Genomic DNA, 24,078 nt, shown 5'->3' with positions numbered 1-24,078 from the left:
TGTTCATATGACTCCACTATGTTTCCCATATCATGCTGCCTTTCTCTGGAAAACTACTTAGTTCTCTTTCAGAGGTTGGGTGGGAAAGGAGGGAAACGTAACCCTTTGATGGTATTCATAGTTAAACAAACTCTAATTTTTAACTTGTCAAGAGTCAAATGTATAAGAAATAGCAGTAATTGGAAGCTGTTTCCAGAATTTCAAATCAAGGATGATACGATAATACAAAATAGTATTATTTCAAAGAAAATAAGCAGTAATAATGCTGATACACACAAATTACAATGCCAATATACACTACTCTTGGAAGGATTTAGCACTTCTTAGTAGCATATTACACCCAGTTACTGCATTCTCACCAAATGAGTTAGGGTAGAGGTTGAAAATGAGTAAACAAGAGAGATCATGCAGGAATTCTTATCCATCGTTTAGTCTTTTCACATCACGTGTTATCTTAAAGTCAAATCTCCAGACATCTTCATGCTTGGAATTACTTAAGCAGTTTTGCCACAATTCATTTATGAAACACATATTTGGGTGGTTCTTATATGTTAGGCAGCATTGTGCTAGCCGCTAGTTGTACAAAGGTTTTGGGGGGGTTGTTTTATGACTCTAGTGCAGCTCAGTCTACATTTTAATATAGGCTTTCATACGGAGTGGTAATTAGAGTACTATAGTGTATAGATAGCCAGTGGGCTTTGGAAGCTGGATTGCCTCTCCACTTACTGTGTGACGTTGGCATTTGACTTTTGAGAAACTCGATTTTCCCATTTATAACACAACTAGCTTCAAATAATAGCTGGTATTATCTACTTTCAGGTGCACACACCATGCGAAGGTGCGCCTAAGAAAATGCTACTTCCTAACATCTAGGAGAATGGGTTTCTCGCCCGTTTTTTCCCCTTTAGTACCTGGCATTATTCGATACATATTTTACACTCTGTTCACCGAGGAACTGGAACATGTTTTTCACTGCAGCTTAGCTATCTGGGTGTGCCTGGGAAGGCGTCACAAAGAACCTGTAAAAGGTCTCCATCTACAGCAGGAGTAGAAGCGCAAGAAAGAGCCCAGGCAGATCACTGCGGCTAAGCGTTCGGTTTCGTATTGTTCTCTGTTTGGCCCAATATTCACCGAGTTTAGGTTCCGCGACTCGCAACGAAAAGACTCGAGTCACGGACCTGTTAAAAATTTTCTGCCATATTTTAGGCGTCCCCACGCCCCCCGCCCCACCCTCAAGCGTGAGTGAATGCGCAAATAAGGGTTTTCAGGCGTCTGTGGGAAAGAGGGAGGGGAAGGCAGAAGTCAAGGACGGACGGGGTGGTGGCACCACTGAAGCGCGAGAGGACCGAGGCCCCACAGACAAGAGTTAAAACCAGGCGGTCGCGGGCCGGAGGAGGCCGAGGCGAGCTGCTGGACGGGCGGGAGCCGATGGGGGGCAGCAGACCACCGCGGCGCACTCACTCCGCCCGGGCCCAACGCTTCTCCGGAGGCGCACCCCCCCAACCTTACGTCTCTTTTGGTTTCGACCTGCCGACTGGGCGGGGCCGCGGGACGCCATTCCCACAATGCTCTGGGGCGTGCCGCCGTCCGTCGCTGCCGCCTCCGCTACCGCTAGTGGAAGAAGATGGCGGAAGGCGGAGCGGCGGATTTGGACATCCAGCGGTCTGACATCGCGACGCTGCTCAAAACCCCGCTCCGGAAAGGGGACACCTGGTGAGGGAAAGGGGTTGAGGTGGCTGTGGTTGCCCGAGGGTGGTGGAGAACTGGGCGGGAACTGCGGTCTGGTGTCTCGGTGGTGACAGGTGCGGGCAGGTCCGGCGGCGGCCGCCTCGGGCAGCAGGATTTTGGCCGCTCCCGAAAGGTTGGAGCAAAGATTGGACCCGAAAAGAGGGCCAGGGTTCGTGGCTCGTCGGGGCATGCTAAGAGGCTTGCGGGGAGCGGCGGCGGCGCCGGCGGCTCGTGCAGTTCTCTTCGTCCTTCTTCCTCTGGTAGTGCCGCTCCCACCCCAGGCCTTCCCGAACGATAGGTTACACTCGTTGGTGTGAGTCTCTTAATGTTTGACAGGTCCTGGTCCCGCAGCTGATCAGGATCTCACTCTCTACTTCTTTAGTCATTTCTTTTCCTGGCATTGTCGGCCTCCAAGTTCCCTATTCTGATTCTCATATTCTTCCGGGAGGCCGCCTGCAGGATGTTTGCGGTTCGTACTACACAGGTGGCATGTGTCAGGGCGCCACTTAAGAGAAAGGAACCTTAGTTCCTAGTTCCTTGTCAAAAGGAGGGAGGGGAGTATGGAACCTTAGGCTTCTGAGTGGTACCACGTGGTCTTGTGCCTTGGAGGCTTGATAGACGCCGGTAGCGTTTCTCTTAGAAGTGCAGTTCTTAAGACCCTCCTGTTTGAAGGATAACGCAGGCCTGCAAAAAGTAGATAAGTCCACTTGAGGCTTAAGTCACTTGTTAACGTTCAAACTTATAAAATACGAAAGGATATACTTAAAATACTGAAGGAAGTATTTGGAGATTTTAATATTTGTGGGCCATATCAAGTGGTATTCAGAATAACTTCAGTATGTGAATATGTAACATAAAGTGCTCTGTTTTATTAGGAAGTATAATGCGCTTCTTTATTATAATAAAAGTTATTTTCATTTCTTATCATCACCATACAGTGGTATATAATTTACAGAGTGTTTTTTCATTTACTCGATATGGCTTAGTGGAAGGAACATAAGATTTAGACCCAAATTAGACCTTTTCACCACTTAGTTTGCAGTATGACTGAGAAAAGTTACTTTAAATCATTGCACCTCAGCACCTTCATCTATGAAATGGACAGAATAATTTCATTATAGGGGTTTATCCTCAGTCAATGAAATATTCTAAAAGATTATTTATGAGATAACATTAAATTTTAGTTACCTTCTTATCACCGCCATTTCTGATACAGTGCTGTGGTATTAGAATCATTTTCAAGTAAACTAGTAGATGGCAGACTTGGGACTTGAATTTAAGTACTTTGATCTAAGTCTTGGTACTTTTTTCCTACTTTGTTAGGCTGCATACTATGTTTATGTGATAAAAATCCCTGAGGATGTAAACATAAACTTGTTGCATTACAGCAAAAAATATTTAATAATTATTGTTCATATGGCAGCGTTCCTAAGATGTTTATTACTGTGGGGAAATTAGACATTTCCTAGGACATTTATGTTTACCTTGGCCTGTGGATTGTTAACGATGAAATGAATCCTTGATTCTTATTGTTTGTTAAAGAACACTTTAAAATTCTTAATTTACCTTGCCTATTACCACCTCATAAAAAGATAAATGTGGATTTCCACAAAATAGAAATCTATAATTTAATATATAGGTATTATTTATATGGGTATTCTCTTTAATGTTGTTGTGGTTTTGATATACTGAGTAATAATTGGTGGTGTTGATACTACAGGATGATGGGAGCAATATGAGTATTGTGAGCACTAAATGTTAAAGTTTAGCATTTTTATTTTTTGACAGAGTTACTGTAAATCATTTTAAAAGATCTATTTAAAGGAGTAAATACTGGAAGTCTATAAATGAGTCATTTCAGTGCTTCCATTTTAAAGAAAAGGAAACTGAGGCCCAGATATTTAGGTAACAGCAGAATGTGCAAATTTTTATCCTCACAATTGATTTCCCCTCTTATTTAAAGAAAAAAATGCAGGAAAAAGATGGTACTGGGATACTGCAGAAACTATATAGTTTGGTTTATATGCGAGCCAGTTTTCTTGGAATTAGCAGGTGAAACCTGTCAAAAAAGGAATTAACAAAAGTTTGATTCAGAGTTTTAAGGAGAATAATTTCGTAAGTACAAATTTGATAATGTACTCATGAGTAAAGAATTAGTAAAGATATTTAATAATTTAGTTGTACCTTGGGCTCATGTTTTTGGAACTCATTAAAACTTGTTAAAAAGTTATTTCTCTTTTTAAGGTCTTAAAAAATCGTTGGATTAGTCATTTATGGGTATTTGGGCAAATCCTGTTTGTTATTTTATAGCTGAAATGGGCCATATGCAAATGGAACATTGTCTTGGTATATGTATATAACTATCTTGGAAAGACTGATAAGGACTATTGAGAAAAAATGGTAGGTTTACCATGAGTTTATTCTTGAAATTTTAATACTAATGTTTGATGTTACAATGAAATGTGTGCAGATGAATAAAGTTCATTAATTAGGTTGTGAGCACTTTGCAGATAAGGACTGCCTCTTAGTACTCTGGTAATTAATGCTAACACCTGGGCAAGGATAAAAATTTGCTTCTACATGAATTTCTGTTTATTTGTAAATGGTGAATGATTTTTATCTGGAAGCTAACCTTCTAGAAATGAAAATAAGTTACACATGTCTGAGATGAGGAGAAACAAACCTTATGATATGTTTGGTATTAGACTTCATAGTGACAGTAATGTCGAAATTGATGCAAGAGAGTTGTACCTCTTAAAAAGGTTGGGTATAAAAGTAACACAGATCTGCATTAGATGGAGTAAAGCAGTGGTCTTGTATGCTGTTTCTTGATCTGTGTTTAGCTCCAAGGAGAGATTCAGAAAACCAGGAACAAGACTGTTAGAATTTAGAAACTATAGAGGAAGAATAAAGGAACTAGAACGGTTTAGCTTAGGATGAATGAAAGATAATTTAATTTTCAGATACATGGTAGTTTCTCCTGCTAAGATAAAAGGAAAATTTGTTTAAAGTTCATTGCGTGTAAGTATATTACGGATGGAGGAACCTATTGAAGGGGATAATAGTTAAATGAATAAATGTACAAAGGCATGTTGTGGGTTATGGAATACTCTCTTTGGAGATTTCTTTTAAAATAGATTTATTATGAGTAAATAAAGAGATGACTACAAATCACCAAAATCACTGCTTTATTTCCCCATTTTATTAAATGTTATTCATCTACCAATCATTTTCACTAATTTTTATGTTCAAGTATGTTCAAAGCTAACTTTATAAATTAAATTTTGCATGTCATTTTTATATAAACCCTAATAAAATAACTCTAGTAGGTTTAAGGTAACTTTGGAGAGTAGCTTTAATTTGCATTTAGAGTCATTTAAAATATGTATGATGTTTTTGTCTCAATAAACTGCCAAGGAATCACATCAGTCAGGTTTTTAGATAGGAGAGACACTAATTTCAATTTCAGAGCTTTCCTTCCATTCCTACTCTTTTACCTAGAAGTCTTTGAGGCTTTATTTTGTATGGTCCCTTATGTTTTTGTGACTTAGATTTACACTAACAGAAAATAATCTTAAGTCAAAAAATCAGTTAATAATGTAAATGGACACTATTAATCAATATGAACTCCAAATTGTTTAGTGTGTACTTGTTGAGAAGTTTTTACATTACTGTTACTGTTAACTTTAGTTGTACCAAAGTGTTTACCACTGAAATAGGGTATATATTACATCATTTGCAGGAAGTGAAACCAGAAAGCAAAACTGTTTTTTAGTGTTGGTACATTGATGAAAATAAGGACAGAAATAGGGACATTAAAGTGTATTTTTCACATTTTAGTTGCTTAAAATCGAGAAAAGCAATTTTTCCTAATTTAATTGTTTTCATAAGTTTTAAAATCACTTGTAAGTGGTTAGTGAAGCCAAGATTAATGTACCCTAATTGGCCAAGAAGATCCAGAGCTTTAGTCAGTGTTTTCATTTATCTACTTAGTGACATTCAGGCTTTATTTTTTCCTAAATCATACCATTTTTTTTATTAGCACATACAAGGTATTAACTAGATGTTCTTTTTAGAAAATAGTTTTGTGACAGTTATTAATCTTGCTTGCATGAAAGTATAATAAGAAAAAAATTGTCAGGCTATGACCGATCATATTACATTTAAAAACACTGTGCTAGGTATTGTTGAAGTACTTACATATGTTAACTTATTTACTCATCACCACAATTCTAGGGTACTAGAATGTGAATGTGCTCTAATTCACATTTGCCAGAATAGGAATTCACCCGGATAGGCTCAAAGAGGTGTTCACACATTGATATATCTGAGATTCGAACCCAAGCAGTCTGGGGCTTTAATTCAGGTTTTAAAATTACTGTTCTACGCTGCCTTTTATTTTAAAGATGCATTTTAAAGTGTTCCACTTTTTTAAAAAATGGACATTCTTTTCTCTTTAAATGGAGTCTATTTTATATTTAGCAGCAGAATTCTTCCATTTTATCCCACACTTGTTTCTTGTGACTGTTCAGTTTAGATATGGTAGAAAATCTTAACATCTTGCTTTTGGAAATTAAAATATGTTTAAAGATTAATAGGTTATTTACTGAATATGTAGAATAAATATTATTTTGATGCAAAAGTACATTTAAACAAAAGAAACTGGGATCGTGTATTATTTAGATTTGGGGTTTTAATTGTTTATCAGTAATCATAAGTGATTTGTTAGAGGCCATATGGCCCCTTTTCATATAGTTTTACAGAAACAGCATATCAAGCAGATAGGAAGAACTTGTAGGATATTTTGTTTTAGTACTTTGCCCATATTTTTAAAAGTGTTTGGTTTACAATAAACCACAAATACATAAGACTTTTTTTCAACTAAGAATCCATAGGAACAGCCCAACACAGAAAATGCAAATGTGAAAGTTCGATATTTTATGTTCTATGTTTACCAACTTTTTGTGAATTTTCAAAGTCAAAGCACATTTGAATTAAGACAGTGGAAGGTACATAACCATATTGATACCTCTTTAACATCTTCCTGAAAACTGACAGTCCATGTAACATCACTGCTAATAAAATCAATTTTGCCATGTTAGTCATTAGATACATTTGTTTTATTACATGAGTTTAGAGTGATTTTTCTTTTCCTCACTTTGAGAATCACTTTACAAAAAAAGCATAATTATTATAAAAGTGAATTGAAACACCATCAGATATATTGGCAGGGAGATAAAGGGAAGGTTGAGAACCACTGGTGGAGGTGTTTGCATGCATTATCTGGTTGGATTTTCAAAATAAGGATCAAAGTATGTATTTATATTCCTTTCTCGTAGATGAGAAGTCTGAACTCAGAGGAATCATTTGGTTTGCATGTGGTTCACAGGTGATAATACCACCACTAGTGAACCTTTATTGAGTGCTTACTCTGTTCCAGCCACTATTCTAAATGCTTTATACATGTGCAGCATATAATAAGAGCAAGTACTCTTATTTACCTCATTTTACGGGTGTGTGATGATTTCAGAGCTGGTTTTTTAAATACCTGGCTTATAATGATTTAAAATACTAAATCCTACCAGTATCTCCTTAGTATTAAAAATGTTTTGTGCTGTCACTACTTACATGTAATTCAAACAGTATTTCATAAGGCAGTAAACTATTTCTTCTTAGTCTCCATATAGAATTTTTCAGCGATTACTAGTTTTTCCTTCCCTGCGTAATGTCAGCCTGGTTTGTGCCTCTTATTTTCATTTCCTTAGTTACTACTGTAATTCACACTCTGTATCTTGTATTTATTCCTTTGAAGTCGTTTTTCCAGATTCTTTCACCATCTATTCTTTAAAACAAAGGGAATGTAGTTCCTTTCAACTTTATCATCCAGTTTACATAGAAGCCACTACTAAAGAAACCTAGAATAAGACTGATTGGTAGTAAGTGACCTCAGTTTTGGATACAGATTAAAATGATGTATCTGAGGGAACAATCAAGAATAGCTCCCCAAAAAGAAGCAGCTCGGATTCTAATATAAGGCAGAAAACCTCTGTAGGATTAACCTATATTTGGTTATGCCTAGAATACTGCTTCTGTCGGTAAGATTCTGCATGGCTTCTTTATAGCTCTCCAAAAAGAAAAGGAGGGTAATGACTACTTTTTCCTCTTCATGAGGAGGAGAATTAAGAATACGGTCCCTTCCACTCTCCTTTTAGTTTTGAGAAGACCCACATATTAGTGTGATAATTCCTTGTGGTTCAGGAAAATGGTTTAGCAGAAGTAGCCATAGAAAAGACTTCCTCTGTGAAAGAAGTTAAAGGCTCTCACAAGTTAAGTCCAATGTGGCTCTGAGACCAGGCTATTCTGAGTTTCAGAGAGGCAGTTTTTGTTATTTTTTTAAATTGAAATATAGTTGATTTACAATGTTGTGTTAGTTTCAGGTGTACAGCAGAGTGATTCAGTTATACCTATACATATATCCATTCTTTTTTAGATTCTTTTCCATTATAGATATTACAAGATATTGAATATGGTTCCCTGTGCTATACAGTAGGTCCTTGTTGGTTATCTGTTTTATATATAGTGTTTTGTATATTTTAATCACAAACTCTCCTAATTTACCCCCCCACCTCACCCCCAAAAACACACATATACACTCACACACTTTCCCCTTTGGTAACCATAAGTTTGTTTTCTATGTCTGTGAGTCTGTTTCTGTTTTGTAAATAGGTTCATTTGTATCCGTGTTTTTAGATTCCACATGTAAGTGATATCATCTGATATTTGTCTTTCTTTGTCTTACCGACTTCACTTAGTATAGAGAGCCAGTTAAAACCTGGGAGCATTAGAGACAAAATTAAAAAGAGCATCAAGTTCCTGTAGTAAAAAAACAAAAAGATTAAGAATGGTAGGGTGATAATTATATTTATCATGTTGTACATTACGTCTCTAGTATGTATGTATTTTCTAACTGTTAAGTTTGTACCTTTTGACTGCCTTCATCCAATTCTTCTTCCCCCCACGCCTGCCTCTGGTAACCATACTCTTTTTATATGAGTTTGTTTGGTTTGTTGTTTTTGTAGTATAATTATCCTGTATCACTATGTTACTTCCTGTTGCAGAACATAGCGATTCGATATTTCTGTACATTTCAAAATTATCACCAAAATAAGTCTAGTTATGATCTATCACCATGCAAAGATATTACATAATTATTGACTGTATTTCCGGCACTGTACATTTCATACCGGTGACTCATTTATTTTGCAGCTTGAAGTTTGTACCTCTTAATCTCATTCACCTATTTCTCTCCTCCTCCCACCTTCCTTTCCTCTAGCAACCACCTGTTTGTTCTCTGTATCTGTGACTCTTCTGTTTTGTTATGTTTGTTCATTTTTTAGATTCCACATATATGTGAAATCATACGTATTTGTCCTGTCTGAGTTATTTCATTTAGCATAATACTCTCTACATCCATTCATGTTGTTGCAAATGGCAAAATTTCATTCTTTAAGGCTGAGTAGTATTCCATTGTAATATAATTAACAGTGCTGTATGTTATATATGAAAGTTGTTAGAGTAAATCCTTAGAGTTCTCATCATAAGGAAAAAAGTTTTTTTCTATTTAATTTTGTATTATATGAGATAATGGATGTTCACTAAACTTATTGTGGTAATCATTTCATAGTGCATATAAGTGAAATCATTATGCTGTACACCTTAAACTCATATAGTGCTGTATGTCAATTATATCTCAATAAAACTGGAGGAAAGAAAAAAAGAATGATAAGGGTTAAATGATCATGGTTAAAGAGACCTGATAATTTGGGTTGCTTTATATTTTTTAGCAATATAACAGCTTGACAAATTTTAACAGTTTAATCAAGAAATTTTTCTTTGATATAGATGGAAAATGTATTTTCGTAACTTTGGATATCAAGCAGAAGAAACTTGATTCTCAGGAGAGATGTGGCTAAGTATATGTACTGTGTAGTTGTGGCTATGATTACAAATATTACCACTCTTTTATAAGGTTAAGAGCTTTTTGCATGTATGAAATAAGTGATAGTGTTGTCATTTTACAGATTCAGAAACTGAGGTACAGAGTTAAGTGCACGTGGTAATATACTCAGTCAGTGGTAGAGCAGAGATTCTGACTTAGGCAGTCAACTCTAACGCCTGCATTTTAAACTGTACTGCCTGCCTATGAGTGATAAGCCATAGCCATTTATGGAAGCATTTTTTTGAGGGATGAATACTTGAAAGTATTAGAATCAAGAAGTGACAGCTTTGTCATATTAGTAAAACACCATATTCATCTAGTTATCCATGTGAGGAACCTCTAGAATTTTCTAGGTCTTTCTGGTTTAGCCTTCTAGTCATAGCAGTCTCATTTCTAACTAATATAGCTCTTTGATACAGATGGTGCTTCCCGTTTCCTGCAGTCTTTACATGCTCCTACCTTATAGGACTTTACACATCATTCATATTATTTCCAGTACATTTTACTAAGCCCTGACTTTCCGTTTCTTCAAAACCAATCTCTGTAAAATCATCCGTAATAATTCCATCCAGATCTATGGCCCTTTCACTCTCTTCTTTATTTTTTTTTAAATACAAGAGCTTTATAGTGATATAATTCCCATATCATACAATTTGCCCACTTGATGTGTACAGTTCACTGGATTTGGGTATGTCCACAAAGTTGTGCAACCATCATCACAATCAATTTTGGAATATTTTTATCATCCCTAAAAGAAACCTCATACCTATTAGCAGTCTCCCCTGCCCCCTTTTCTACCCAAATCTCCCTGTTTTTGGCAGCTACTAATCTTTTTTGTTCTATAATTTTGCCTTCTGGGTATTTCATGTAAATAGAATCATATAATATGTGTGATTTTTGTGCCTGGCTTCATTCACTTAACATGTTTTTTAGGTTCATCCGTTTTGTTGTGTGTATCAGTACTTCATTTCTTTTTATTTCCAAAAAATGTTCCATTGTATAGATACACCACATTGAATTATTCCTTCATCGGTTGATGGACATTTGGGTTGTTCACAATTTTTGACTGTTACAAATAATCCTGCTATGAACATTTGTGTGCAAGTTTTTGTCTAGACACAAGTTTTCATTTCTCTTGGGTGTATACCTAGTAATGGAATTGCCGAGTCTCTATGTTTGCTTTTTAAGAACTGATAGACTCTTTTCCAAACCAGTTGCACCATTTTCCATTTCCACCAGCAGTGTATGAGGGCTCCAGTTTCTCCACATCCTTGAAGTGCTTGTTGTTGCCTGTCTTTTTGATTATAGCCATCTTGGTGGATGTGAAGTGGTATCTCATTGGGGTTTTGATTTCAGTTTTCATAGTGGCTAATGATGTTGCACATCTTTTCATATATGCTTATTGACCCTTTGTATATCTTTGGGAAAATGTCTGTCTAGATCCTTTGCCTATTTTCCAATTTGGTTATTTGGTTCTTTATTATTGAATTTTAAGAGTTCTTTATTCTGGATACAAATTCTTTATCAGATAGATGATTTGCAGAATTTTCTCTGATTCTGTGGGTTTTCTTTTCACTTTCACAATCTTAACTTGGCCTCCTTCCTGAGTTCTTTATTTGTCTCTTAGTTTAGATGTAAAAAGAGGTCATAAAAATTAGTTCTTGCCAACTGATGAATTTAATGTGCAGAGCAGAAAATAGGTTGGAAACACTTCAGATCTAAAAATTAAGATATAAAGGGATGATTATTTGGTTTATTTGATGGTTTATTTGAAAGAACTTCATAGCTTTCTTTGGTTATGTTTTACTGATGAGTTTTAGTTTGTGGTACTTAAAAAAATTCAGTGAAATATCTAGTTTATAACGATTTAAAATACTACATACGGGACTTCCCTGCCGGTCCAGTGGTTAAGACTTTGCCTTCCAATGCAGGGGATGTGGGTTCATTCCCTGGTCAGGGAGCTAAGATCCCACATGCCTTGTGGCCAAAAAACCAAAACATAAAACAGAAGCAATATTGTAACAAATTCAATAGCACTTTTAAAAATGGTCCACATCTGGGCTTCCCTGGTGGCGCAGTGGTTGAGAGTCCGCCTGCCGATGCAGGGAACACGGGTTTGTGCCCCGGTCCGGGAAGATCCCACATGCTGCGGAGCGGCTGGGCCCGTGAGCCATGGCCCCTGAGCCTGCGCGTCCAGAGCCTGTGCTCCGCAACGGGAGGGGCCACAACAGTGAGAGGCCCGCGTACCAAAAAAAAAAAAAAAGGTCCACATCAAAAAAATAAATAAAATACTAGATACTATTAATATCTCTTTTAGTATTAAAAAATGGTTTATGCTATTGCAACTCATGTAATTTAAACAGTATTTTATTAAATGAGAGGATTAGTCATAGAGTGAATATCCAAAATTGTTTATGCTGTTAATTCTACGCACAATAGTTACGCATGTTGTTCTCAGATTAAGTGTGCTACATTGGATTAGGCTGAAATTTTTATGTATCTTCTTAGTTGTAAAAGAGTGACAGTATTATGTCTACTTTGAGGAGAAAAAGGTAGGATTTTTTTGAAAAAATAAACGTCATATTTATGTCAGTATTAGGCAATTAAGAAGGAACTGCTTATCTGAAAGTTGTCAGCATAAACATGTACTAATCAAAAAAAAAAAAAAAAACAACACACAACTATACATTCACCAGCTCTGTGGTTTTCTAAATCCAGCTTTTGGGATTTCCCCATTTCCCTGTACTGCTTTTAAATGTCTTTGTATTTAGGACTATTTCTAAGTCATTTATTGGTCCCTTTATATCTTTCTTAAATTTGCTTCTAGTGTGTGTAAAAACACTAAACAACTTTTGAGACTCTCCTATCTTTCCCCACTATCATCCCCCCCAAAACAACCCAACAACAACAAAAAACCTACAACCTGGCTTTTTTAGTTCTTACTAAAATGCAGTAGCTTTTCTGCATTTGAGGACTGTCTTAAAATTGACTCAGATTTATTTTGGGTCCTAAAATTGACCCCGCTTCTCTGGAGCCATTGAAGATTATTCTCTCCAGACCACAGTACAAATTGTCTTTCTTGATGCCATTAGAATATTTAGCACCATACAACTGAAGTACCCATAACTTTATGTAAGTTTTTGATTTATTAAACATTTCATGAGTATTTGAACCTCCCACCAATCCTGTGAGATACTGCCAGTGGTCATCATGAAATGTAAATCAGATCATATCTCTTCTAAATATTTTTCATTGGCTTTCATTGCATTTAGGATAAAATCTTTAGTTACCTTAAAGGCTCTATGTAGTCTGGCCCCAGCCTACCTTACCTAGCATCTCTTCTCCCTTTGTCAACTGCATTTAGTCAGTTCCTCCAGCATACCTAACTCCCAAAGTTGTTCTGGCCCTAGCACGTGCTTTTCCTTCAGTCTAGATAGCTTTTTATCTTATTCTTCGTGAAATAACTCCTGTCCATATGCTAAAATATTATTTTTTCAAAAAGGCTTTCCTTTATTCTAAATAGGGACCCCTTTATTATGCTTTCATAGCTCCCTATGCGTCACAGCACTTACTACAGCATTTTACTACGTCTTAATTATTTACTGCCACTTTCCTTCACTAGACTCTGAATTCCATGAACATAGGGCTCTTGGCTATTTTGCTAACAACTAATGCATACGGAATAGCATATATGTAGTAGACCTCCAATAAATATTTTTTGAATGAATGTATTTCAATTTCTAAGATGAACAATCTAAAGGTTTAGCATTGAGTAACTTCTCTAAGACCTCACAGCAAGTAATGTCAGGAAGAGAACTTTGGTCTAGTACTTCTTCTACAGTAAATTTAGAATTCACATCTACTTAAGTCTCATTTCAGGAGGTAAGAAAATTTATAAGCAAAAATAATCATGAAAACAAATTGCTATTGGGTGTGCTTTTCTGCTAAGTTCCTGATAGGCAAAGATCTAACATTCACCAAAAGGTGCCCCCACTTTGAAAATACTTATTTTGTTCATGAGTGAAAAAGAACTTGAGGACTGGCCTCGGGATGCAAATTTTCAAATCATTGGTATGAGTTACAATATCACTGAGAGTATTAACAGTGAGAGAAGAAGAAATTTGAGAGCAGCTCTGTGGAATACTAACATTTAAGCAGAGGAAGAGAACGCTGTTAAATTACATATATATAATGATATGTAATATATATTTACTGTTATCATATTAATACAATATTAATTATATTATCATACTATTATTAGATATAATATATAATATAATATATATATTCCACCCAGAAAGGTAGAATCACAGATTATTTTTAAAAGCATTGATATAGTAATAAAATTATGGATCCTTTGGATTTGTTAGGGTGGCCATTGGTAACTTAGTGAGAACCTTTTTGAGAGCCCATTGAGGTAGGAAGATCTGTTGTGCTAGGTTGAAGAGCAGGTGAGGGCTGAGGAGAGCTTGGCTGCGGGGACAAGTCAGAAAAATGGGGGTAGATAGAAGAGGAAATGAATATGTGAGTTGGGAGGTTATGTGGGGGGAATGGGGAAAAGAGTTGGCCCCTCTTATATGCTAAGTTAAAAAGAGAGAGAAAAGATACAGGGAGAAACAAGGGGAATAGGGGCTGTTAATGACGTAAGTCTCCAAGGAGGCAGAAGGAAATTAGATCCAAAGACTAGGAACAAAAATTATTAGCCTTGGATTTAAGGAGGGTTATATCCTCCACGATATATAAGGGAATCAGGTATGATAAAGGTGTGGAACAAAAGAGTAAGAAAGTTGGGGCTTTTACTTCCTTGAAAAGTAAGCAGCAAGGCTGCCTATTCAGCCTAATGGGCTAGAGACTTAATGAAACTGGCAAATTATTGGAAATAGAGAAGGCTAAATGGAGACATGCTGGAGGATTGTGGGTCATCTTTAAAGGACTTGAGATATTGATTGAAGACCATAGATCTTTAATCTCCATGAAATTTTCTTTAGTAATTTTTGAACTCAGATAATAACATCAAAATATTTTCATATTGATGTACTAGTGTTTGAGAATCATCAGTTGTGACCTAGTGTGAGGCATCGTCATAAAATCCCTTGTAATCCACTGAAATAGAGGGGAATGACAGTGATTAAGCCACAGCCAGAGGCCTCAGTCAAAAGTAAAATGATCTTGAGCATATTTTGGTACATTTGCTTCATAGCTTTTTATATGGGAACAGTCAGGTGGCTCAATATTATTCAGAAATATTTCACCTTTAGTTTCATCTATAAGGTATAGACTCCTTTGTGTAAGAAACTTAGTCTGTTTATCGTAAAGCGATTAATAACTACTCTGTACTTTGGGCTATCAAGATGTTTGCACATTAGTATTTACTTGAATTTTAGATGGTTGCAAGTCTATAGTTTAATGTAATATTTGATACTAAAGCTTGATCAGCTCAAAATCAGTATTTCTGTCAGTTTTAGGATTTTTTTTATTGATTTGCTTATATTATCTTCCCAGATATCAAGGGTAATAATCTCTACTTTCTGTACTTTGTGCTTTTCTTTTCTTATGAGATGTCAGCCAGTCATTTTTTACTTTTCTGGCTTACTTACTAGGCGTTAGTTACCAAAAGGAAATATTTCTTGAAAATGAATACATTACTATATATCAGAATCATAATTTGATCAATTTGGAAATAAATAAATCATGTTTTTCTAAAGAAAATTCTTCAAAGTTTATGTAAGCTTTTTGTTCAAATCTAATGCAAATTCATCTGTTGGATTTGGAAGAGGTAATATAAAATGTAAAAGATAAATATGAGGTAATAGAAAATTATAAATTTCTTTAAAAAATAAAACTAAAGCTATGCATTTTATACATTTTGCTGTACATATTTTTTATCCTATTTTTATGCTTGAAATTTTCATTTGCTGAATCTATCAGCTTTGTTGACTTCAGCATTATTCATAGTCTGTACATTTGACTCCATTTCATTTTGTGTATATATATGAAGATATATATAAACTATTATTCTATATTAAATAGAAAACATATTAGTCATAGTAAATATTTCAGAATACAAAGAAAAATATAACAAAACACCTGTGTACACCTTTCTTAGTTTAAAAAAATAAAACATTACAGATACAGTTGAATCTCCCTGTACATATTTCCCTAATCCTAGCCCATTCCCTCCCTTGCCAGAGGGAGCCACCATCCAGAAATTGATTTTTATTATTCTCTTTGCTTATATTTTTAATATATGCATGGATTTATGAATAATATTATTTGTGGCATGTTTAAAATTTTTATATAGTTGTACTGTGTGTGCATATCTATGTTATCTTAATATGTTTGTGTTATATTACATGTAGCCTTTTGCAGCTTGTAGTTTTTAATTCAACATTGCAGTTTTGAGATTTATCCATGTTAGTACATGTAGTATTTTTCATTTTAGTTTTTGGGTAGTATTTCTTGGTAGGAATGATGAATATTGGTTTTGGGTTTTTTTTCCAATTTTCCATTTGCAAATTATGCTGCGTTATGTATTCTTCAGTTGTATTCTTGTAAATATGTGCAAGAGTTTCTGTAGGGTAAAACTTAGCAATGGCAATACATGATTCTTTGGAGAATTGCCAAATTCTCCAAAATGAGGATTCTAGTTTATACCCCAGTTGGTAGTTTATGAGTTGCAGTTACTACACATCTTCTCCACACTTAATATTATTGACACATGTGCATGTGCTTGTGTTTTCACCAATTTCATGAGAATGATGTGGTATGGTGTTAATTGGTATTTTTCATACTGCTAATGAGATTGAACATCTCATATGTGTAGAGACCATTCTGATGTTCTGTGATTTGCCCTTTTTTTGCATTCTCTTTTTAAAAAATTAATTTAAAGGAGTTTTTCATGTTCTAATCCTTTGTTGGTTATAGGCAGTATAAGTATCTCTCCCAATCTGTATCTTTCTTTACTTGGTGCCTTTGTTGAACAGAAACTTTTCATTTTAACCTCGCAATTTTATCAGCTTTTACCTTTAAGATTTTTTGTTTTTTGTCTTAACTCTTCCTATATTCTGAAGTAATAAGGATTTTCTTCTGTATCTTTTAAAAAATTATATTTTTGCTTTCACATTTATGTTTTTAATCCAACTACAATGTATTTTTGTAAGTTTCTGCTGTAATGCAGCATGTGTACCTAAGAATCACTGTGCTATATGCAAAATCATGCAATAAAAACCACAGGGCACACGGGAAAAATAGGGGTGGGGCACAGAGCTTTAAAAAATTTTTCATGGACCCATTTTTTTTTAAAAAAAGATAATAAAATGGTAGCATGGTTTTACACATTTTAAATGGTTAATAAATACATTAATACTGCAGTAAATATGGTATTTTTATTTTGAAAAAGATGAGACTTGCTTGAAGTGGGATTGTGAAATGGTAGGAGGGTTATCCGAAATCTGCCAAGGAGTTGTAACACCAGATGTGGAGAGTGTGGTTCATAACGCACATGGTGAATGTAGGTAGATGTTTAAAATGTATGTTTTGTGCATACCTGTGCCGCTCAGTGTAGCTGGGAAATTTTCCACATATATCTAGTGTTTGTTTCAGTTAGGACGAGGGTGAGACAAGCAAGGCACCTAGGGTATAAAATTTAAGGAAACACTCCCTGTTAGGGTCCCTAGGCATCTCACTTGCCTCACCCTAGTCCTCGCACTGCTTATGGGTGAAGTAGTGCTTAAGCAGGCACTGAATTTGTGTTACTGTTCCCTTGTATATCAATCATGTTGAACACATTCAGGCTTTCGTAAGAAGCTTTTTTGAATAGAACTGACTACATATGTGAGGTATAGAGATCTTAATTAATTTTTCCCGTATATATAGCCAGATCTTTCTACACTGGTTTGTAATGATTTTAGCATGCAGCATAGTTCCACATATATTTGAGCCTGGTTCTTGTTTCTTTGTGCTATTTTCATTGGTCTTTCCACTTCTCCCTATGCTAATAACACATTTGCTTAATCACAGGTCTGGCACTAACTTTGTAACCTTGGGCAAGTTAATTTCTGTGTGCCTATGAAATTATAATAGTGCCTACCTCATTGGGTAGTTAAAGGAGTAAATGAGCCAATATATTAAAGTGCTTAGAAGTATGTGCCTGGCCCAAGAGTAAAGCTCAAATGTTAGTTATTTTGTTATTATTAAAAGTAATCCCTGTTAGTTAATAAAGAGTCTTGAGATCTAGTAGACTGAGATTGCCATCTTGTTTTTCCTTTTCCAAACTAAGAGGAAATGGGGAGAAGCTTTTGGAAGGATTCCCTGAGAAAGTGATGGTTAAACTATCTGAAAGATGATAAGAGTTAACTAGGTGTTGAGAGCAGTAGGAGAATATTTGAGGCAGAAGGAGCCATGAGGCAGAAGAAAGTGTGTCCAGGAACTAGATCTCAGCACAAAGAAAAATGGTACCAGTTAAGACTGGAGAGGTAAGTAGGAGCAGATCAGATCATGCAAGACCTATTAGGCAATGTTAAGCATTTTAGACTTCATGTTAAAATCAGTTATAACTATTTGTAAAGATTGATATTTCAAGAATAAAAGCCACGAAGTATTAATCTTTACAAATAGTTATAACTATTCAAAAGAGAAACTCAGAAGCTAAAGTTGGGTGCATCTGGACCCTAATAGCATATCAAGGATTAAGAGTGCTGTTGAGAATGTAAAATAAATTCAAGTCCTTGTTCACTTAGTGAGCTATTATTGATTTTGTTCGAGTCTTTTATGAGTTAAAATTAAGGAATCTTGTGTTTTGGGCAGATTCTTAATAGATTACAATTAGAGTTTTTACAGTACAACAAATCTGTGTAAATGTCTTGAAATAATTTTTTTCATTTATTTGTCCAGTTCATCTAATTTCAAGGGTGCATCTATAACTACACATTATTGCAGTAATAGACGCTCCTGTTTTTTCTACTTCCCTCATGTTTCATGACAACATTCTACAAGTAAGTTATAGGTGCCTGTAATAGAAATATGGTGACCATTTTCAATTGAAGGTAGTGTTAAAAACAGCTGAATTTTCATCAATTGGGAGAGTTTCCTCTCATAATGGTTTCATTATACAGAAAGCACTCAGTTCAAGATCTAAAAAAGAAAGTTGAACTAGAAATGTTATGGCAGCAGATGAATTCTGCCCAATGCAACCCTGCGCTAAAACTAAAGAATTTATTAAATACTTTGGGAAGTAAAACGTCATCTTTTAGAAATATCTTTTAAGTAAATATAAATAGAACTTTGACAGTATTCCACAAATAGTTTTTAATGTAAGTTTTATAAATGATATTTTAAATTATAGTATTATTGTTAATCTATAAGTTCAGCACAATTCTAATCAAAATCTTAATAGGGATTTTTGTGGAACTTGATTAACTGATTCTAAAATTCATAGGGAATAGCAAATGGCCAAAGATAGTTAAGACAGTTTGCAACAAGAAGAAGCTGGGGGGACGTGCCCTAAATAATATCAATATAAAAGTAATTAAGGCAATTAAATTGGCACAATGATAGAAAAATAGATGAATGGAGTAGGGGAAAGATCGCTTAGTATGACATTTATTTGCAAAGAAAGCAAATGAAATGTCTGAATATCTTGTTTAAATTGAAAGGGAGAAAGAGTCTAAAAAAATTTTAGTGGGTGATATACAATTAAGTATAATTTTCTTTATTATCAATTTAACATATAAATTCATTGCTAGTCTAATCTATTTTATTTATCTTAGAAACAGGGTTTTCTTAAAACTTAGTTTTTCAACTCTTATTTTCTCATAAATATCAAAATCTACAATTTGGGGGCTTTCCATTGTGTAACCCTGATAGTGGGTTTGGAATACTCATGTATAGATAATTCTGCCTTACCCACTTTTAGGGAATTAAACTGCTGATGAATATTATTTAAGAATTGTGGGGTTTTGCTATGTTGGTGCCTTTGCTTCAAACATAACTGTAGTGTTTCACTCCTATAGTGCTATATGTATAGTGCTATAAGCACAGAAATATTAGAATGATGTTCTTCTAAAAAACTTGGTTATACATGTGGGCTTTAAACATCTTGTTAATCTCTACTTTTGCTTTTGTTTGTGATTGAACCTGGTTAAGTGTGGGGAAGGTATTTCTGGAAAAAAATTTAAAATAATTATGAACCAGTGGCAAAGCATAGTAGGTATAATATAAATCAATTCGTAAAGTTTTTCAGATTTATAATTTTTTATGCTTTCTTTGCTAAAGAACCGTTATTTTATTTTTTCTGTCACTGGTCATCTGATGAGAAACTAATTTAGGTATTTGAAAGTAAGATGAATATAGTTTCAGTAATGCTTATTATAGTGCTTGGTATCACACTTTTGAAATCAATTAAAAACCAGTCCTTCTTGCCCCAGCAGATTTTACTAATGTATGAGAAACAATTGGAGACAGTATTGTTGTTATTAACTTTTGTTGGTAAAGAAGCTAATTATTTTTAAAGTTTCTTTTAAGCTTTGATTATAATTACTAAAATCAATCTTGGAAACCTTTAATAATTGCTTTCCTTACCCCATAAAAGATACAGTTAAATATATAAAATTAACATACTGTAAGTTTTTTACAAAAGAACCATTTTCCATATTTATATTTTACCATGTTGCATTTAAAATTTTATTTTGACTGATTCTTATAATTACCATTTGAATTTTTGTTCAGTTGGTAAATATTCTGTTGAATAGCTATTTCATTTTTTTTAAATGCTGTTAAGGATTTTTTTTAATGTATATGTTTTTTGTTTTTTTTGCGGTACGTGGGCCTCTCACTGCCGCGGACTCTCCCACCGTGGAGCACAGGCTCTGGACGCGCAGGCCCAGTGGCCATGGCCCACGGTCCCAGCCGCTCCGCGGCACGTGGGATCCTCTCAGACCGGGACACGAACCCACGCCCCCTGCATCGGCAGGCGGACCCCCAACCACTGCGCCACCAGGGAAGCCCTGTATGTGTTAATAGTTGTCTTTAGTAGATACTTTACAGAACAATAGAAATAATACTTTACACAAGCGAAATATTTTTCTTCTACTATTGTGACATTATAGTTATTCTCAGTAATCCTTGGAAGTAGACATGTACTTTGATATAAAATAAAATATAAAAAGTAGGCAGATTTTCTGCTATTCCTATAGTTCCTGGTATTTTCCTTTACCGATTTCTCTTCTTTTTTAGGTACCTAGTCGATAGTCGCTGGTTCAAACAGTGGAAAAAATATGTTGGCTTTGACAGTTGGGACAAATACCAGATGGGAGATCAAAATGTATATCCTGGACCCATTGATAACTCTGGGCTTCTTAAAGGTATTATTTCCTTCTTTCAGTCAGGTTGTAAATGTGTTCGTTTCAGTATGTTATAATAATATGGAAAATGTTAATGTAAATAAATTGGTAAATTAGAAATTTCTTTGTGTAGTCATCCCCCAGTGTCCATGCGGGGATTGATTCCAAGACCCCTTTCAGATACCAAAATCTATGGATGGTCAAGCCCCTTATATAAAATGGCATAATATTTGCATATGATCTGTGTATCCTCCCATATACTTTAAATTATTTGTAGGTTATCTATAATACCTAATAAAATATAAATGCTATGCAAATAGTTGCTGGTACACGGAAAATTCAAGTTTTTCTTTTTGGAACTTTCTGAAATTTTTTTTTCCCTCAAATATTTTCTGTCCAGGGTTGGTTGAATCTGCAGATACAGGACCCATGGATACAGAGGGCCGACTATATTATAGATTTGACCTAATGAATTCAGATTATTTTGTTATAATTAGTTATATTCTGTATCATGACAAATCCTGTTTGTCATTTCTGATTAGTAAGGGTTTATTATCGTTTAAACCTAGAATGTAAATTAGAAAGCACTATCTTATTGTTTGGGGGAAATGCTGTATTGTGTATTATTTTGCTAATGGGCACATGACTTTTCTCTTTAAGTTGGGGATCAGTGGTATATGGTTACATTCTTGGATTTTTTCATTAATCTTCTACAACCTTTACTACTTGCCAGCTCTTCTAAAACTCGCATAACATTTAAAGAAAATAAAACATAAGTACCAGAACTTCCATTTCTGGCCAGGATGGAATAACAGGGACTAGACTTATCCTTCCACTTGAATGAACTAAAACCCTGACAAAAAACATGAAACAGTGGTTCTCAAAACATTGGACATCAGGCAACAAAGAACAGTGATCCCTGAGAAGTATGAAACAAATGAAGTGAACCCTATGATTTCCTCAGCTTACTGCACTGAGTTTCCAAGACACGGCACAGAAGGAGAAACTCACGCAAAGCCTGGCAACCTCCCTTAGTTGAGGAAAGAGTTTGGAGTCCACGGAGACCAAGGCAGCCAGAGTTCTCAGGGCAGAGTACCAGAGAGGAATGAGCAGCACACAAGGAGAGAGAGAGACCTAGAGATCTATAGAAGCTCTCTTATAAGTCTAGAGCTGACTGTTGACCAGTGCATGTATGTGAGGAAGCTACCCAAGGCCAAGGAAAGAACCATCCAAAAGAATTAGAAGGGGGCTTCCCTGGTGGTGCAGTGGTTGAGAGTCTGCCTGCTGATGCAGGGGACACGGGTTCGTGCCCCGGTCCGGGAAGATCCCACATGCCACGGAGCGGCTAGGCCCGTGAGCCATGGCCGTTGAGCCTGCTCCTCCAGAGCCTGTGCTCCGCAACGGGAGAGGCCACAACAGTGAGAGGCCCACATAACACACACACACACACACAAAAAAGCATTAGAAGGAACAATCGTTTAGGTTCATGTTACCAAATCAGGTTCATTTGCCAGATGCACAGCAAGCCAAATTCTGAGATACCAAGGTTTGCAGCAGAGAAAGGGTTTATTCATAAGGCAACCAAGTGAGGAGTCGGGAGAACAAATCTCAAATCTGCCTTCCTGATGGCAAGAGGCTCAGGGTATTTATGGGAACAAAGAAGCAGGGTGGTCTGAGGTGTGGGGAGCGTGGGAAAAGGTAATTGGTGATAAGGAAAGAGTGAGGTAATAGTCGTTCTGTGCAGGTGCAACTAAGCTACTTGCTTCTCTGTGGGATGCATGTTCAGAAAATGGAGGCATTAGCAAGTGCTGAGGGTGGAGTTTTTGCCCCTTTCATGTCAAAAGGTCCCCAAGTGGACACTCACACAAGCCCAGTTGGACAGTCGGTGGTCTTAACCAGTCTTAGCTCCACCTAGAACTGAACACAGCTGATTTCAAGTTCCTGAAAAACAACTCAGGCAACTATCTTATTGTTTAGGTTATGCGAAGCTTGGAGGACATGCAAGTTTTTATAAAAACAATTAAAGTGTGCTTGATCAGTAAAGGCAGGTTACAGTTATAGTTTAATGGATCTAACTGATGAGTATCCTCCGTTTCACTCATAAAGGTCCAGGAATAATGTGTTCACAGTAGCCAGAGTGGAGAACCTTATAAATCACGGGGTAGACTACAGAGAATGGGTTTGCCTCTATAGAAGGGCAAAATTTATCCTTCTAAGTTGAAAGTATCAAACTATTTCCAAGTAACTTAACTGCATCTCAGAACAGAACACAAGAGTATTTGTAGGAATACAAAAAATATCCAGCATCCAACAAGATAAAATTTGTAATTTCTTGGATACAACCAAATATTACCTGGAATGCAAAGAAACAGAAAAATACAATGCATACTAAGGAGAAATAGCAATGTTTAAAAAAATATTTTTTAAGCGGAAAAGAACGAAGAACAGATGAAACATACAAAACGAATAGTAAGATGGTAGATTTAAACCCAGCTCTATGAACAGTCGTACTTAATGTAAATATCCCAATTTGAAGTAGAGACTGTAAGATTGCATTAAAAAAAAAAGACCCAACTGTATACTACTAGAAACCCACCTTAAATATAAAGATACAAATAGATTAAGAGATTGAAAAATTGTAAGACTGACCTCCAGTGACCCTCCTCTTACATAATCATCTCCTTTTTGAGTGTGAGTGGAACCTGAGAATAGGATATCATTCCTGTGATTATTTATATTATATGACAAAAGGGAGATTATCCCAGTGAGCTTTATCTAATCGTGCATGCCCTTTAAAAGCAGAGTTTTCTCTGGCAGGTAGCTGTAGAAGTGAGGATTCAAAGCATGATAAGGACTCATTGCTGGTTTGAAAATGAAGGGGACTACGTGAGAAGGAAGACAGGCATCCTCTAGGAACAAAGAGAGTCATTGGGCCCACAGCTAGCAAGGAAACAGGGACTTCATACCTGTAGCCGTGAGGAACTGAATTCTGCCAACAGTCTGAATGGACTT

General features: G+C 35.7%; 1 protein-coding gene across 4 annotated transcripts in view; it reads left to right on the top strand.

Annotated features, from left to right (window-relative positions):
• The first annotated feature begins 1,573 nt into the window (after positions 1-1,573).
• The window catches only part of USP15 (ubiquitin specific peptidase 15), a 127,596-nt gene continuing 105,091 nt past the window's right edge, over positions 1,574-24,078 (top strand). For all 4 annotated transcript variants that reach the window (XM_030866423.2, XM_030866422.2, XM_030866426.2 and 1 more), the window contains exons 1-2: positions 1,574-1,713; positions 20,960-21,087. In XM_030866423.2, coding sequence (XP_030722283.1) covers positions 1,625-1,713; positions 20,960-21,087 — 217 coding nt within the window. In that variant the 5' untranslated portion in view covers positions 1,574-1,624. The remainder of the gene's footprint in view (positions 1,714-20,959; positions 21,088-24,078) is intronic.

The sequence above is a fragment of the Globicephala melas genome, chromosome 10 (genome assembly GCF_963455315.2).
Source record: "Globicephala melas chromosome 10, mGloMel1.2, whole genome shotgun sequence".
Lineage (NCBI taxonomy): Eukaryota > Metazoa > Chordata > Mammalia > Artiodactyla > Delphinidae > Globicephala > Globicephala melas.
This window is presented reverse-complemented; position numbering and strand designations above follow the sequence as displayed.